The sequence below is a fragment of the Gouania willdenowi genome, chromosome 15, assembly GCF_900634775.1.
Source record: "Gouania willdenowi chromosome 15, fGouWil2.1, whole genome shotgun sequence".
Taxonomy (NCBI): domain Eukaryota; kingdom Metazoa; phylum Chordata; class Actinopteri; order Blenniiformes; family Gobiesocidae; genus Gouania; species Gouania willdenowi.
Window position 1 is genome coordinate 31,744,401 of NC_041058.1, and position 14,682 is coordinate 31,759,082.

Below are 14,682 nucleotides of genomic sequence, written 5' to 3' on the forward strand. Positions count from 1 at the left end.
ATGCCTGATACCTGAAAGACCTTAGAAATAAAATGGTCAAATCATATTTCAGTTGTTTTTTGGGAGTTGATATACATGTAAATGATTGGGTGAGATGGGCAGATGATATCACATCAAATCAATCTCAGGCTTGTGAATCGAATCGAAATCTTATCATGACAGACTTTGTGATATCGGCAAACACTGTATCGTCATCCCAATATATCAACATTGTATTGTGTCATGATGAAGCTGGTGATTTACACCCATACTGTCCGCCTCAGTACCATGGGGAGCAGAGCATTTAGTTGTTCTGCTCCCAAACTCTGGAACTCCTTCCCCCCAGAGATCAGAAACACTGACACCTTACCCCTCTTCAAATCCAGACTGAAAACCCATCTCTTCCAATTGGCCCCCTCTCTGTAAATTCTTTATTAAATACCTTTATTGCTTTTCTTTTCTCTGTATTATGTTTTTAATGTATTGCACTGATTTAATTATTCTGTTTTTATTGTAAAGTGTCCTTGGGTGGCCTGAAATGTGCTTTTAAATAAAATGAATTATTATTATTATTATTATTATTAGTATTATTATTATTATTATTATTATTATTATTATTATTATTATTTTAACGCATATATGAATTAATTAGTTCATCCGTTCGCTCATATGGAGAGTGTCTCTCCACAGGCTTCATCAGCTGATGTAAATCTACATCTTTCCTAAAGGATGTCATCAGTAAATGAAAGGATTGCATTCAGTTTACATTTCAGAAAGGAAATTAGCACATTTAAAATAACACTTTGCTCTCCACCTTGATTGATTGCTATTGTATTTGTTTATTGCTGTAAAGAGTCAATAAACCATTTGTATCCAATCTCTTTCAACATCTATCTGCAGTGTATCCTAATTTGAATGTGTAAATACAAGATTAGGACTTCATTTAATGTAAATTAATAGACCTCTCACTTAATCTTTTTACATGCAAAGTAATATTTTCCCATAATCAAAAAACTCTAAATTATCACAATAGCTACACTTTAATGGATTCTTTTCCCTTGGCCTTACCTTTGTATTGTGGAGAGTAGCAGTGATTTAAACTAATAGCAACAATAGAAGGAGGCCAATCTTGTTTCCTCTCAGTCTCTGCATTTAGAGGCAGTGGTTTGCTATAACTTCTTCACTTAAGAGCCATTGCAACTAAAGTCATTTCCCCCAGGGATCATTGAAGTAATTCTAGCTCTGATTATGATTTAGATTGTTATGTGCTCTAGTAGTCTAGCAGTAGTAGTGTTTACATGGATCTGCTCAGGCGTCCATTGGTCCAGATTAACAGATTTGACTCTGGAGATGTGGACCCCCAGATTGCGGTGAATTCCAGCGCAGCGGATACACATGAACACCCCAAGGTTCCATGATGCCCACCGTGGACCTACAACCAAAAAAGAGATGGTCAAACTTTTGATGAATATTTTATCTTCAAATCTTGACACTCTTGAACAGACAGACATTTGCAGTAGTGAACATTTCTATACATGACAAAAGACACATTCTTAAACAAAACTTTCTTGCAAACAAACTGTGAAAGCTGTTCAACAGTGGGGAGTGACAAGAGTGAGAAAACAGAATAGAGGAGAACACAATGTCAATGGATTGTTGCTGCACAAGATTGGAAGAAGATACTCTTAGGTGTGGATTCATTAATATCTGAAATAAAAGGTGGTAAACCAGTTGCTTCCCTAAATGCTTTGCTGACGAAGTTTCCTCACATACTGCAATGGATTTACTAAGACTGCAGCAATAATTAGTGCTTGTGCAGAAGTGGTGGAGAACGCCCTATTTAAATGAGCGTTTTGTACGTGTTATGTTGAACATGAAGCATGAAAAAGAGTGCTCGGAAGCGAAAATTGGATGAATTACAGCAAAGAGATAGATAGATGTGAGAGTGAGTCACGGAGGAGAGATGTGTGTGTGTGCCTATGAGTAGTGATAATAAAGTGCAGCTCTACAACAACAAAACAGCCTGTTCTTCCCAAGCGGTACCATCTTTAACAAGAGTGAGGTGTACGGGAGTGATTCCCGGAAAAGAAGCAGCCTCCAGCCATGGAGAGTGCTGATCTCCGCTGTGAGATGAAACAGGAAAGATTTTAACACGTTCTTAAAATTGTTAATTAATTCATCCCAAATATATTAACTTGAGGTCTGAATATTGCCATCCCTCGGTCGTCTTTCTTCTTCCCAAATATCTCTTCACAAATATCACTGCTGTTATCACTGCGCAAAAAGCTTTGACAGATACCACCTGGTTGTGGGCCGTGCTAAATTTATACAGATAAACAGAGGCAGCAATGAAATCTAGCTTTGATGAATTACATTGCTTCCCCTGCATTATTTATTTGCATTTCCCCCTCCTATTTTTTTGCTCCTCTTGTGAGCTCTGCCTACTATACATACAGTATTCATTAGAGGGAAACGCGCTAAATGGATTGAAGGTGCATTGCGACAGTGCTCCTGATTCTCTGGGGTTTGTACGGCTTATTAGCTCGTGGAGTGACTTTTGCACACGTTTTAATGCCCCTAAACCTTTAGTGAATCCATCCCTCAGATGGCAACAAACTATTTTACAATAAAGTACTAAAAAGCACTAACAGTATAATACTCCCTTCAAGTAACTATTTTCAGGGATACCAAGGTAAAAGAAAAAAAAATTGCATACATAACATTTATGTGGTAACATTGTTGCCCTGGTGTTCAGGGTGTAGCCCCACGCCCTAACGCCCAGTGTGAGCCGGAGATAGGCACCCGCAGACCCCCGCGACCCTGAAAATGATGACATTGTTACTACAATCAGACATAAGTGTTTTTAAAGAATGTGTGTGATTGTGTCAGTCACAGTTAACTATGTAGCTTCAAAAGATAATTTATTTATCCATTTTCTATATATGCTTATCCAGTAATGGAGCCTACCTCAAAGAGAAAAACTTCCACACACAATGTTTAAGGTGAGGTAAATAGTTAAGTTGTTCTGTATTGAGATACATAAAAAGAGAACATTGAAGGAAAACCAAATAAGTTTTGTCTAGAACTATTTTTATGTATACTTGTTAGGCATTGTAGCAGATTCATTAGTTACTTAAAAAAAACTATAAACTATCTTTGCTCATTTTCGTCTTCGTATATGCAAAATTCGATCCATTATTAACGTATGATGTCACTGGTAATTCTTAGCTACCGCATCGATTGATGACAAGGTTGTTCTTTGCATAATTGGTGATTAATCTTTGCTCAGGCCTATTTTTACTTGGAGATTATGAAGAAGATGCTGCTCTATTTATTTGTTAAGGCACTAAATCTTAGCGTTACTTTGTTGGAGCCCGCTAAAATTGGTCTTGAAAATCATTCTCAACAATTAAATGTGATTTCGTCCTTGGATGATAAGTTAGTATATTGAGCCTATCCTGTTTAAAAAGGTTGTAGACTATCTAAATGTATCAGGCAAAATAGATATGCCAATTATTTTAACTGTAAAAGACTGCTGTGTTGTGTATGAGACACTTACTGTATAAAAATAAATTGTCAGTTACTGCAGCAACTTATCTATCCAGAGTTTCATTCTATTGGTAGGACTGCCACTTTGAGTTTAATATTCCAAAGCCCGTACAGTTCTTTTTAAGCTTATCTGAAATCATTTATCAAAAACATTCAGGAAGTAAAATTCCAAATCCCTTTAATATCCTATAGAGGGATTTCACTAAGCAGCCTGGTGTGGTGGCTAAATCGTCAGTATCACTTGACAGCAGTTTGTACGGCTTCAAGAAAACCAGGACGTAAGCATATCCATTAAGTCGATTAGATGTAGAAAAAGTGTGCCGACACACACGTGTGAACAGAATGACTTTACGAATTCACAGCACACAGCTTGATAGCTAAGCCAAAGGGGGAGTCCTCTCATCATTGTGGCTACCCCGGCTCAGGTGAGGAACAGGTTATGGTTTCAATTTAAAGGCTTTCCTGTCTGTGTGCCAAAGTGTCCTTGGGCCAGACTCTGAATCCAAAGTTACTCCAAAAGGAAGAGTAGTGCCGTGCACAGCAGCTCAGTCACTGTTGGTGTATGAACGTCAGTGTGAATGGATGACTTGTCTGTTCCTGATACTGTAAAACGCTTTGCAATTCTGTTGGTGGTAATTAAAGTGCTGTACAAGATCAAGTCTGTATGCTATTACTGTCCTTAAGTCAAAGCGCTTGTTGGGGAAATATTTTAAGTGATTTCTGAACAAAAAGAGTAACTTCCCGGCTACATGATGTATCACAATCTGCAAATTCTACTTTTTAACCTGAAGAACTGTGAATTTATATGTCTCTAGGAAGTTGTCCCTGTTTGCAGAACAACAGTGACAATACAAAAACTATATTATTGTACTGTGTAACCATAACCTTTGGAATAGTCTGTCAAAAGAAACTACAGTAAATCTGGCAGTGTCTCCTCTAATGACAACTTATTCCCATTCCCATTTTTTCAATTCAAAGGTTAGCATCACTACCTCACAGGCCATCTTGTTGATTGTGAAGTGGTTTTGCTGGTTGGTTTCTCCTTCACTAGACAGTGGGCTTTTAGTTTGTTGGATCCTTTAAGTTTGAATTTCTTAGAAAGACCACAGCTCAGTTAGTCTATGAACACACAACTGTTTAATGTTATTCAGACATCTTGCATTCTTTCTCTAAACAAGACATTTGGAGAACAGAATAAAGAGAAGTCATATCAAAGAAGGGCAAGGGGCACCATACATGTAATTAGGCTTTACACGATCAGGATGTTTGGGCCAATCACCGGTCAGTGAGTTTAAAAAAAACGATCACCGATCCAATCATATGAATTCAGGTTGTTTTTTTTAGGTACCGACCAAATTCCTTTGGTACTACCTGATACAGATTCATGGAAAATCCAACGATATCATGTTTTGGAACCTAAACGCAGCCTTGTGATTGTGAGGGAGTGGAAGAGTTGAAGAATTTCTATGCAGGAACTGATCATAACATTTGTTGTCAGAGTGTGTGTAGGTGCGTGGCCCTTTAACTGCTCGACCAGTGCGCGTAATGAAGGAGCGTGTGAGACCGGAGCAGATCGATTATAAGCTGTGTGCTCTTTTGAGTGATTGACAAAATAAACGTAGCAGCTGTTAAATTAAACCGGAGTCCCATGTCATACTCAATGACTGCTGTGAAGCATGGGAGTTAACCCCGAAGCTGAGGATAGCTTCGGCCCCCGGAGCGAATTTAGACTCCACTCTGTCTTCTGTCCACGGTCTGAAGACGAGACACATGAAAGGTTAACACATTGCGCGCACAAGAGCGTAATGGCTCCACTTTTTAAAATGCGATGCAGACCGAGCACTTCCAGGTGTAAATGTGAGCTAAACCATTTCATTTAGTCCCTGAACAGCAGCTGTGTTGACTACAAGAGAGTTGGAGATGAACTTGCGGAGGCAGACCACACAGGGACTACGTGAAGCCTCCATCAGCATTAGCATTAGGAGCAAAGACATATTCCCTGACTGTGGCATTGCGAAACCTGCTGCTGCTTAAAGTCCATATTCACAGGTGCACAGCAGAGCTGGGGCACACACACATGCACGAACATGCCCACTTCTGTGTCCACCATCATCCTGAAACAAACAGAAGTCTCCGGTATAAAAGCGAAAGTGAAACGTATCACTTCGCTAACCAAAATAAGAGGGCACACACATACAAACACACACACAGTCACTAACAGCAGACGCTGCCCCAGCTTTCAGAGCCGGTAGACTGGGGAAGTCCGGCGCTCAACTGCTTCGCTCCAACCGAGAGACATTTTGGCCGTTCGTGCAACTCTTTGGTGTAAGTGAGACAATAAAGTTTCATCACGATAATGACGTCATTGATCGGATCGGCGAATAAGACATTACAGCTGATCACATTAATTGCATAAAATGCAAAATGTCGGCCGATCCGATATAGCCAATCAGATCGGTGTAAAGCCTACAAATAATCCTCTCACCCTCTGCATCTAAATAACTAAAGCACTCTTTGAACCATTGTGACATTACCAAGCCTCAAAATCTTGGTGCATTATTACAGTTTTACAGACTAGTGGAACATTCTCCCACAAAAATCTGATGTCCAAATGCATGTCATTGGAAAAAGATTAACTCAAAACAAGTCCTTCCAAAAGTATGAATCCGAGATGGAACCGAAATGACAACCAAATAATTTTAATGAGTTAGTACCATGACAATATGCTGGTGTTACAGCTGTTTGGAACATAAAACATCAAATTCACTCATTTTGGGACTAAAAGTGACTTTTAACATAGCAAAAGCAAAGCGCTGGCTTAAGGGTGTTGAATGAATTGCAACGCTGTGGGCCTGTCATTCTCAGCTAAGGGCATCAGTGTGTTAATGCAGTGGCACTAATGCACTAGACAGCTAAAAAGGAGCATTAAAATGGGGATGACTAGGCGTTAAGCCTAAATCAAACTGCTCAGCCATTGTAAGCTGGACTCTATCATTATCTATTGGACTCTGATCTGTTCTCAGATGACCTCTAAATGATCCCAAAACACAAGCACTTAGCAGTGATGGCTAAGCTTACATTTACATACAAACACTACACTTCACTCATCCTTCCAAATTACTGTATATTATCTCATCAAAAAAGGGGTTCCAACTTTCAATCACTTCTATGGTCACACATGAAAAAAATACTTCACCAGACGTAAGAAGCCAACATGTTGTAGAGGGTTTAGTATGTTTTATTCTTACTTAAGATGTGCCACTTCTTTAGAATAAGAAGAATGCTGTTTAGCAGTTATTAATAATTCATAATAGTTCAAGATGTGAATTATTGTCAAACTATCAACTCTTCTATAGCAAAACAATATTGATACATGAACCACAGAATATTTAAGTTGAAATTAAAAATTAAATATGTTCTCTAATAAAAACATAAAGTGCATTGAAGCTTCTCTGCTTCATCACAGTGACTCTGAGCTCTACTCTCCAAGCATGTTCTCTGCATTCATTGCAGCATGCATCATTTTTTTGTACACGCTGGTTCAATCTCATCCAAGTAATGATCTTTTTAACGCAGACCAAGTACACTCGTGAACTGCAGTGGATCTCTGCAAAATCTGCGCTGACATACTAAAACCAGATTAATGCTGCTGATGCGCAGCCTTGTGTCAGGCTAAGTTGTTCGTGTTGACGGAGAGGTACACATGACGTAACTACAGTGTTGACACACAGTAACACAGAAACATATATCACACTTACGTGCTACGCCAACTCTGCTCAGAAAACTCTTTAGTGCTCAGAAGTATAAATATAGTTGCTCCACGAGGACAAGATGGTCTGTTTCCAGACAAGCGTGCTGACCGCTGTGTGTCCTTGCGTCATCACAACATTCGGTTTCGGTCGGCTTCTTTAGGTGAGAAAAGCGTTTCGATCGAAAACCGAAAATGCATTTTTGGGCCAATTAAAATGTTTTCAGAAATTTTTAAGGGGGTGAATACACAGAGATATTTAGCCTTAGCGTGCTTGAGGTTTCTGTCATTGTAGGTTCGAAATGCATCTCGGGAAACTTGGAAGTATACTCCAGTAAGAACGCTCAACATCCTAATCATACTTATAGTATAAAATAGACCAGTGGCGCTGCCAGGATTTAATTTCATTGCATGAACAGATCCCCCCTTTGATACAGTCAGATGTTATGGTTCAGAGCCGAGAGTTCAGCTGGCAGTTGGGGATAGGATGTAAACATCCTGGTGAGATTGGACACATCCTTAAGCTGGCGTGTTGAGGAGGCCAACTGGTGATAATGAATTGTTTTCGTTACAGGCTAGCATTATTTCCAGTAGCCTTGTAGTCCCGGTCACAGTAATCCAATATTGTGGGATCAAACAGCAATTTTCCGAGACATCGTCTCCATTCTTTCCAAGATCGATTGCAATGCAAACGCCCCAAAGTAGCATCTTGCTTACTTTTGAGTTTGTTCATCATGATAATCTGAGTGTTCAGTGCCCTACCCAAACCTTCAGTGATGAGTGGCAGTCTTCCCAAAAAAGCTGCCGACGTAATCCAGATTTTACGATAGATCAGATAACCACCAGCTCCAATCATGTAGATATCCTCAACGTCCTCAATGGAGAGTAAAGACAGGCACACAACCTTCCACCGGTCCCAGGAATCCATCATGTATCCGGCTGGAAACGTTCCATCAGGCTATTTGATCAATAGCACCAGTTCCATAGTTTTGGTTTTGGATGAGTACGGAGAGTCTCCTAATATCACAGACAGCAGGCAAAACAAGCAGGCAGCTAGCAGCAAGGTTAGATAGGGAGGAGAGCGGGAGAAGAAAAATGCGACTGCCTTCACGAGAAGCAGAAGAGACTATAACAGAAAAATACGGCAAATATAAACAAGTTAAGTATAAAACACACACAAGGACTTCAAAAACACACAAGATTTACAACAAGACACAAAATTACCCAAAATGACTCGAAAAACACACTAAAAAACAAAAACACAATTTACTCATTATTATTTTATTATGGAATATATTAAGAATAAGTAAATATGGATAGTAATAGTTTGTAATCTCAATCCACCGTTTGCTTTTTCTGTCATAGCGAGTCCCTCTAGTAAACGCGTCTTCAAGTGACATTTGGCTTGACTTTTCTTTTGCTTTCCCCTTGCTACCTGCTGATGTGGGCGTTGACTTTAACTTCATATATTACTGATGTTCCATGACATGATTGCGGCTAAGGTGGTGGAGCAAATTGCTTGTGTTGCCGCCTTCGGTGACAGCTTTAGCCTGACAACACTTGCATAAAATGGTTGCTTGGTCGAAGTCGAATTTTTTGAAACCAAAAAACCTCCAAACAGACAAGACTCCTTTTTTTGGCTCAAGTTCTTCTATGTCAGCATGTTCTACTACTTCTGCAGCTTCAGAGCTTTCAATGTCTTTCTTATCCATTGACACCGTAACTAACACCAGAGCGCTACGGTTTAGAAGTGCAACCTTGAAAAGGGTCCAGTCTGAAACGCGCTCTGAACGTTGTGTAATCAAATACTCCGGTACGCCGGTATATTAAAAATTCATATAACAAAAATGTACAACGGTATTCGATATAAATCGGTATACCTCCCAGCACTACTTCATTGCTCCAGTGACGAAATGACCAGGGAACAGTGTGTGTGTGTGTGTGTGTGTGTGTGTGTGTGTGTGTGTGTGTGTGTGTGTGTGTGTGTGTGTGTGTGTGCGTGCGTGCGTGCGTGCGTCAAAGCCGGTGAAAAGGGAGAGAGAGGGCTGATCAGGCCGTACGTTTACAGCACTAATCATAGACGGCTCCGCTTTTACGGTTTAAATTATCAACTTACGGAGTTACTAAATGAAGAATTCACTCAGTATGAAGGCTTAGTTAACCACTTGAATTTTGCCCCTTTAAATAGACCTTTTTCACAACAACCGGATGTAGCGCCTCCTGGTGCAAAGTAACTTCCTGGTATTGCGAGTCTAAGGGAAAATGGCTCTTGTTTTTTCAACAGCGTTGCTCAACGTGCCAGCTTTTTCATTCGCTGATGCGAAGACAATCGCCGCGGCAAATACCCAAACAAATAAACTTGATAAGAGGTATAAGGTCTTCCATGAAGAATATATCCACATCTATCAAGATAAGAAAAGAAGGAGCATCGTGAACTAACCGCTATCGACAACATATGAAGTATAAACATTGTCATAAAGAAACCTCATTTAGTCTGCTAAATATTTGTAATGTTTAAAGAGAGCCATGTTATAAACCTTTCATTTTAACATTCTGATATGTGTTTGTCTTATCTACCTGTGGGTGGATGTGCCGTAGCAGCTTTAGCATGGCTAGCTTGCTGTGAAAGGACAAGCTGCCGTTTATGAGCCCTCTCGAAGACAGACTCGCTCTACGGTGGTCCCATAAATTTATTCCAGGGAAAGAGAGATGAAACAGTTCCACTTTCAAGGTGTCTGATGGTGACTTGATCCGGTGATAAAATCCTCCCGAGTGAAGTGCCGGTGTAGTGTAGAATAAAGATTCCGGACCCTCATCCCTTCTAACTGCTTAGATCCACTGCCTCCTTTGGTCTGGGTCCGTCGGAAAAGCATGGTTAGACAGGTACGGCTGTTTTCTTGCCCCACAAGAGCAACCAGGAACAGAACAAGAGCAACCACATCAAGACGGAGCTATTTTTGTCACTGTCTAACACTAAGGCTATAGCCACAGGAAGTTGTTGCACACCACTTCCAGTTTAACATGCGAAAGTGTGAAAAAGGTCTATTGAGGAAGTGTACAGCCACCCGCGACAGCCGTCTTACTGTGTACTGAGGGGCTACTGCCTCAGCTCTACAGACAGTGACGGAAGGGGAAGATGTCGCTGTAAGTCGCTCGAAATGTTCAAATTTTTCAAATTTAAGCAACTAGGTGGCGCAGGATCTAGTCGCCAGAATCACATAAGTTGGGTCTCTTGAGATCGTGTCAATTACATTGATTTTGAATGTAATTTAGTCTTCAGTCGCATTTGGTGTTAGGCTTCAGAATCAGTTAGTGACGATGACAAATGACAATCATTGGCCTTCATGTTAGGCTTCAATTAATTGTCTTAAAAAATAAGTGGACTCAGCATGTTTAACCAGCATCTTTTTTATCCTCTCCCCAAAACAGTAATAAATAAATAAAAAAAAAAACTTGACTTTGGCTTTGCATTGAAGCATCAGACAAATATATGTCTCTCCCTAGTTGCATTAGGAGACACAAACCTGCAGCCTCAATACACGGTATTGACACGCATACAGAAAAAAACAGACATGGGTAGAAAGACTGTTTAGAGGTTGGTGTTATTTTTTTTGTCCTTGTGTGCTGAGCAGCTCACAGAGAGAAACACACACTGGAGCCTTGATTTGTGACAGCTGAACTTTCCAGCTCAGGTGTGGAGGAACTGGGTGATGGTAATGGTGGTGGTGGGATTGTTGACCAGCAGAGCATGAAATTAAAGCCCCTCAACTGTCAGCCCAGAGACAGGCAGAGCCACGCAGACTGACAGTCTGACACGTGTGAGTTTGTGGGTGTAAAAGTGTAGTTGGCCACCACTGGTGTCTGATGGGATATGTTCTCCACACTGATCCAGTCACAGGACAAAACTCATTTATCTGCTGTGTAACCATGTGGAACATGGACTGCTGGCCAACTCACATTCGGCGTAAAAATGCTTTGAAGCGACTAGTAAAGACTGATTCCTTACTGTACCTCCTCAGTTTATTTGATGAGTATGTATGAAGAAGAGACCAAAAATGTTGAAAAGTGAGAGAAGCCAGTGTGAGGGAGGCTGATACTGACACAGTCAGATTAAATGACGACTCACACAACGGCTTTCATCCACTGTTTCGGCTACCTTTACCTGTTAACTCAGAAAGCATCACACTTTCTTCATCAATAATTCACATAAATTACACCCCATGGACAGTGATGTTGTTTGGAGTGTCTATGATTGCCTGGAGAATGAGGTTTCAAAATAAGAAGTATACAATCACCACACCTCCGTTTCCTCTGCATCCTCAGCTGACAGGTTTCATTATGAGCTGCTGCTAAACACTGAGGAGAGCCAGAGTCCCAGTTTGTGCACTGCAAGGAGGCTTTATGTAAATGCCAAAAAGAAGCATTGTGCTTCCCCCTGCTGGCATATTGGAGAAATTCAGCGTGAGCATGAAATGTGATGAGAAACACTGTCTATATAATCCATGTACCCTTTGTTCTTTGGTTATTTTGTTTCAAAATTAAATAATAAAATAGAAAAAAATTGGTTGTTTTTTCTGTTTCATAAAATTAAAAACCAGAAACAGTAAAATGGAAAAACTGAACACTAAAAAACGGTGTAGTTCTGATTGGTTTTAAAATCTAAATAATAATGGCAACATATTATATTGTTTTGTTTGTTAGTCTTTTTTTTTTTTTTTTTTTTTTTTAGTGCAGTTGATTCTATATTTATACCGAACTAAAATATGTGGCCGCAGGTGACAACAGTTGCTAACACTGAAGCTTCTCAAACGAGGGGTGGACTTTTTCTCTCGGACAAAAAAAGAGCAACGCATAAGTCACTTTATTAATGAACTGGTGAATAGAAACGTTATTAATACATAAATAAATCAAAGCAAAAAAATGTATGTTACGAAAAGCACACACAATATGTGATTAAAGAAACCAGAGGAGGTGTAATGAGTCTACTGGTGCTCCTCATTTCTTGTTATCAACTTCCGTGTGTGTTGACAGCTGCCGTTAGTGGCTAGTGGTGTTATGGTATTATAACGTGCAAAATAAACATATTTGCTGCCCTTAAAATAAAAAAAGCTGTTTTTGCAAAAATGTCAAATCAGAAATTCTAACATCTATTGTTCCTCACACCAGCCTCACAGTTGATAGTTAGTCAACTGGTTATTTGGATACTATTTGGACCATAACACCACAAAACAAAACATAAACGTGAGCAGCTTTATACGAATTGAAACATCCACAGACTTCATTTAAACAGGAGCAAAACCAGAAAACTGATATAAACAGAATTTGCATTAGCATTAGTATTAGTATTAACTAGTATTAGTTAACATTAGCATTAACATTATTTAGCATTAGCTAGCATTAACTTTAACATTAGCATACAAATAGTATTAGCATTAACCTAATGTTAGCATTAGCATTAACACTAACCTAACATTAGTATTAGCCTAGCAATAACATTAGTCTGTTAGCCCTAACCAAGTTTTACCACTAACCTAGCAATAGCATTAACCTAGCATTCACATTAACCTTGCATTAGCTAAACATTAACCCAGCAATAGCTGAACATTGGCAATAAGGTTGAAAAAAGTTAAAATTAGTTGGAAAAAGTTGAAATGGGTTGGATGGGAAAGAAAAAATGTAATAAGTCAAATAGTTTAAAAGTTACAAATATATATATGATAAATGATAAAAGTACAAACATAAATCTCAGGAACATTCTAAATTTTTTGATAGCTTATTTGTCAAAATCGCACAAACAGTGTAGGAGGAGTTAGCGACAACGGAAGAAAAAAAGATAATAGTGAGAATTCCTCCTGCATCCTCACTAATGACAGCTTTCTATGCGCTGGTGTCACACTTCTCTGCCTTGTCTTTCCAGAATTACTACAAAAATACATTTTTACCTGCAAAATAACTTTAAATATACACCATTATTGTGGATACTGTAATGCTGACGACCAGTAAAGCAAATATAGAAAACAGCCATGTGTTGAAACAGTCAGAAATACCAGACTACTGCATCGCCAACAAAGCACTGAAAGCTAAAGAAGACATGGTGGAAGAGAGAAGTGGCCGAGAAGGTGAACTTGGAGCTGCAAAAGCTGATGCAATATTATCTGCAATAAACAGCTCCATGAAAAAATAGTTTTTCATCAAGATTTAATCACTGCTGCAGGGGTTATAAAGGACATTATGTACAAGGACGGACAAGTGAGATTCTAACTTGAGGTGCGCCAGGAATTATGTAAACCAGGAATCCGTAACACATTAGGAACGCGCCTACACCTTGGAAACGCTGAGTGAAGCGCAATAATTCATCAAGAAGATTCATAAAGACGCTGATGGTACTCAACGGTAAAGTCATAAATGTGGTTTACAACATGGTCTTAAAAGTCGGCATAATATCTTAATTTTTTTAACCAAGGAGCTGCCTCTGTATAGTTTACATGTATTTGTTTTCCTTCTTTTTTGGATGTCATTTACAAGCAGGCCAGATGTTGAAGACAATTATTATGAAAATGTTGACCCTACATTTGTGTAAAGGCTATAATCGGCAAAAGAAACAAGATTAGTAGATGATCAAATATGTTGCAGGAGTGTGTTGATTGTTGTCTCAATAGGACAGCAGCAGCAAGGCAGGGCAAGGCAAATGTATTTGATAATAATGTATCATGTTTTTCTGCAGTCAGTGCCTTCTCCTCGCCCTTCTCTGTCTTCTCTGTTTCAGGTGTCGTGAAGCTGATGATGGCAGTTCCTGATCTGTGGTTTACGGCTCAACTAGTCTGGAACACTCTGATGTTCTATCTCTCTATCCTGTTCTGTTGGTCCTGTCCACTAACCGCAACCCGTCGACGCAGATGGCTGCCACCTCTGAACCTGGTTCTGCTGGAGATTTCTTCCTGTTAAAAGGGAGTTGTTTCTTCCCACTGTTGCTAAATGCTTGTTCATGTGGATCTTGTTGGGTTTTCTCTTTCTAATTATGAATTTTATATTTTGATAAGGGCATTGAGATGAGTTTGTTGTAAATTGCGCTACACAAATAAAGTTGAATTGAATTGAACTGAAGCGAGAAATTCGAGTTATTCATGAAATCGTTTCAGCCCTACACAAAACTACTCTCACCCGACTGTGGTGTGGAGTTAGGGCTGGGCGATATGGCCTTTTATAAATACCGCGATATTTTTAGGCCATGTCACGATACACGATATATATCTCGATATTTTGCATTACCCTTGAATTAACACTTTGATGCACAAAATCACACCAGTATGATGATTCTATATGTCTACATTAAAACATTCTTGATCATACTGCAATAATATATGCCAATTTTAAACTTTCATGCAAAAAAGGGGATATCACAACTA

At 39.4% G+C, this 14,682-nt stretch overlaps 1 protein-coding gene across 2 annotated transcripts in view; it reads right to left on the reverse strand.

Moving 5' to 3' along the window:
• Positions 1-14,682, reverse strand: part of LOC114476529 (stromal membrane-associated protein 1-like) — a 177,980-nt gene that overhangs the window by 147,782 nt on the left and 15,516 nt on the right. For both annotated transcript variants that reach the window (XM_028468131.1, XM_028468130.1), the window contains exon 2: positions 1,278-1,411. In XM_028468131.1, the coding sequence (XP_028323932.1) occupies positions 1,278-1,411 (134 nt within the window). The remainder of the gene's footprint in view (positions 1-1,277; positions 1,412-14,682) is intronic.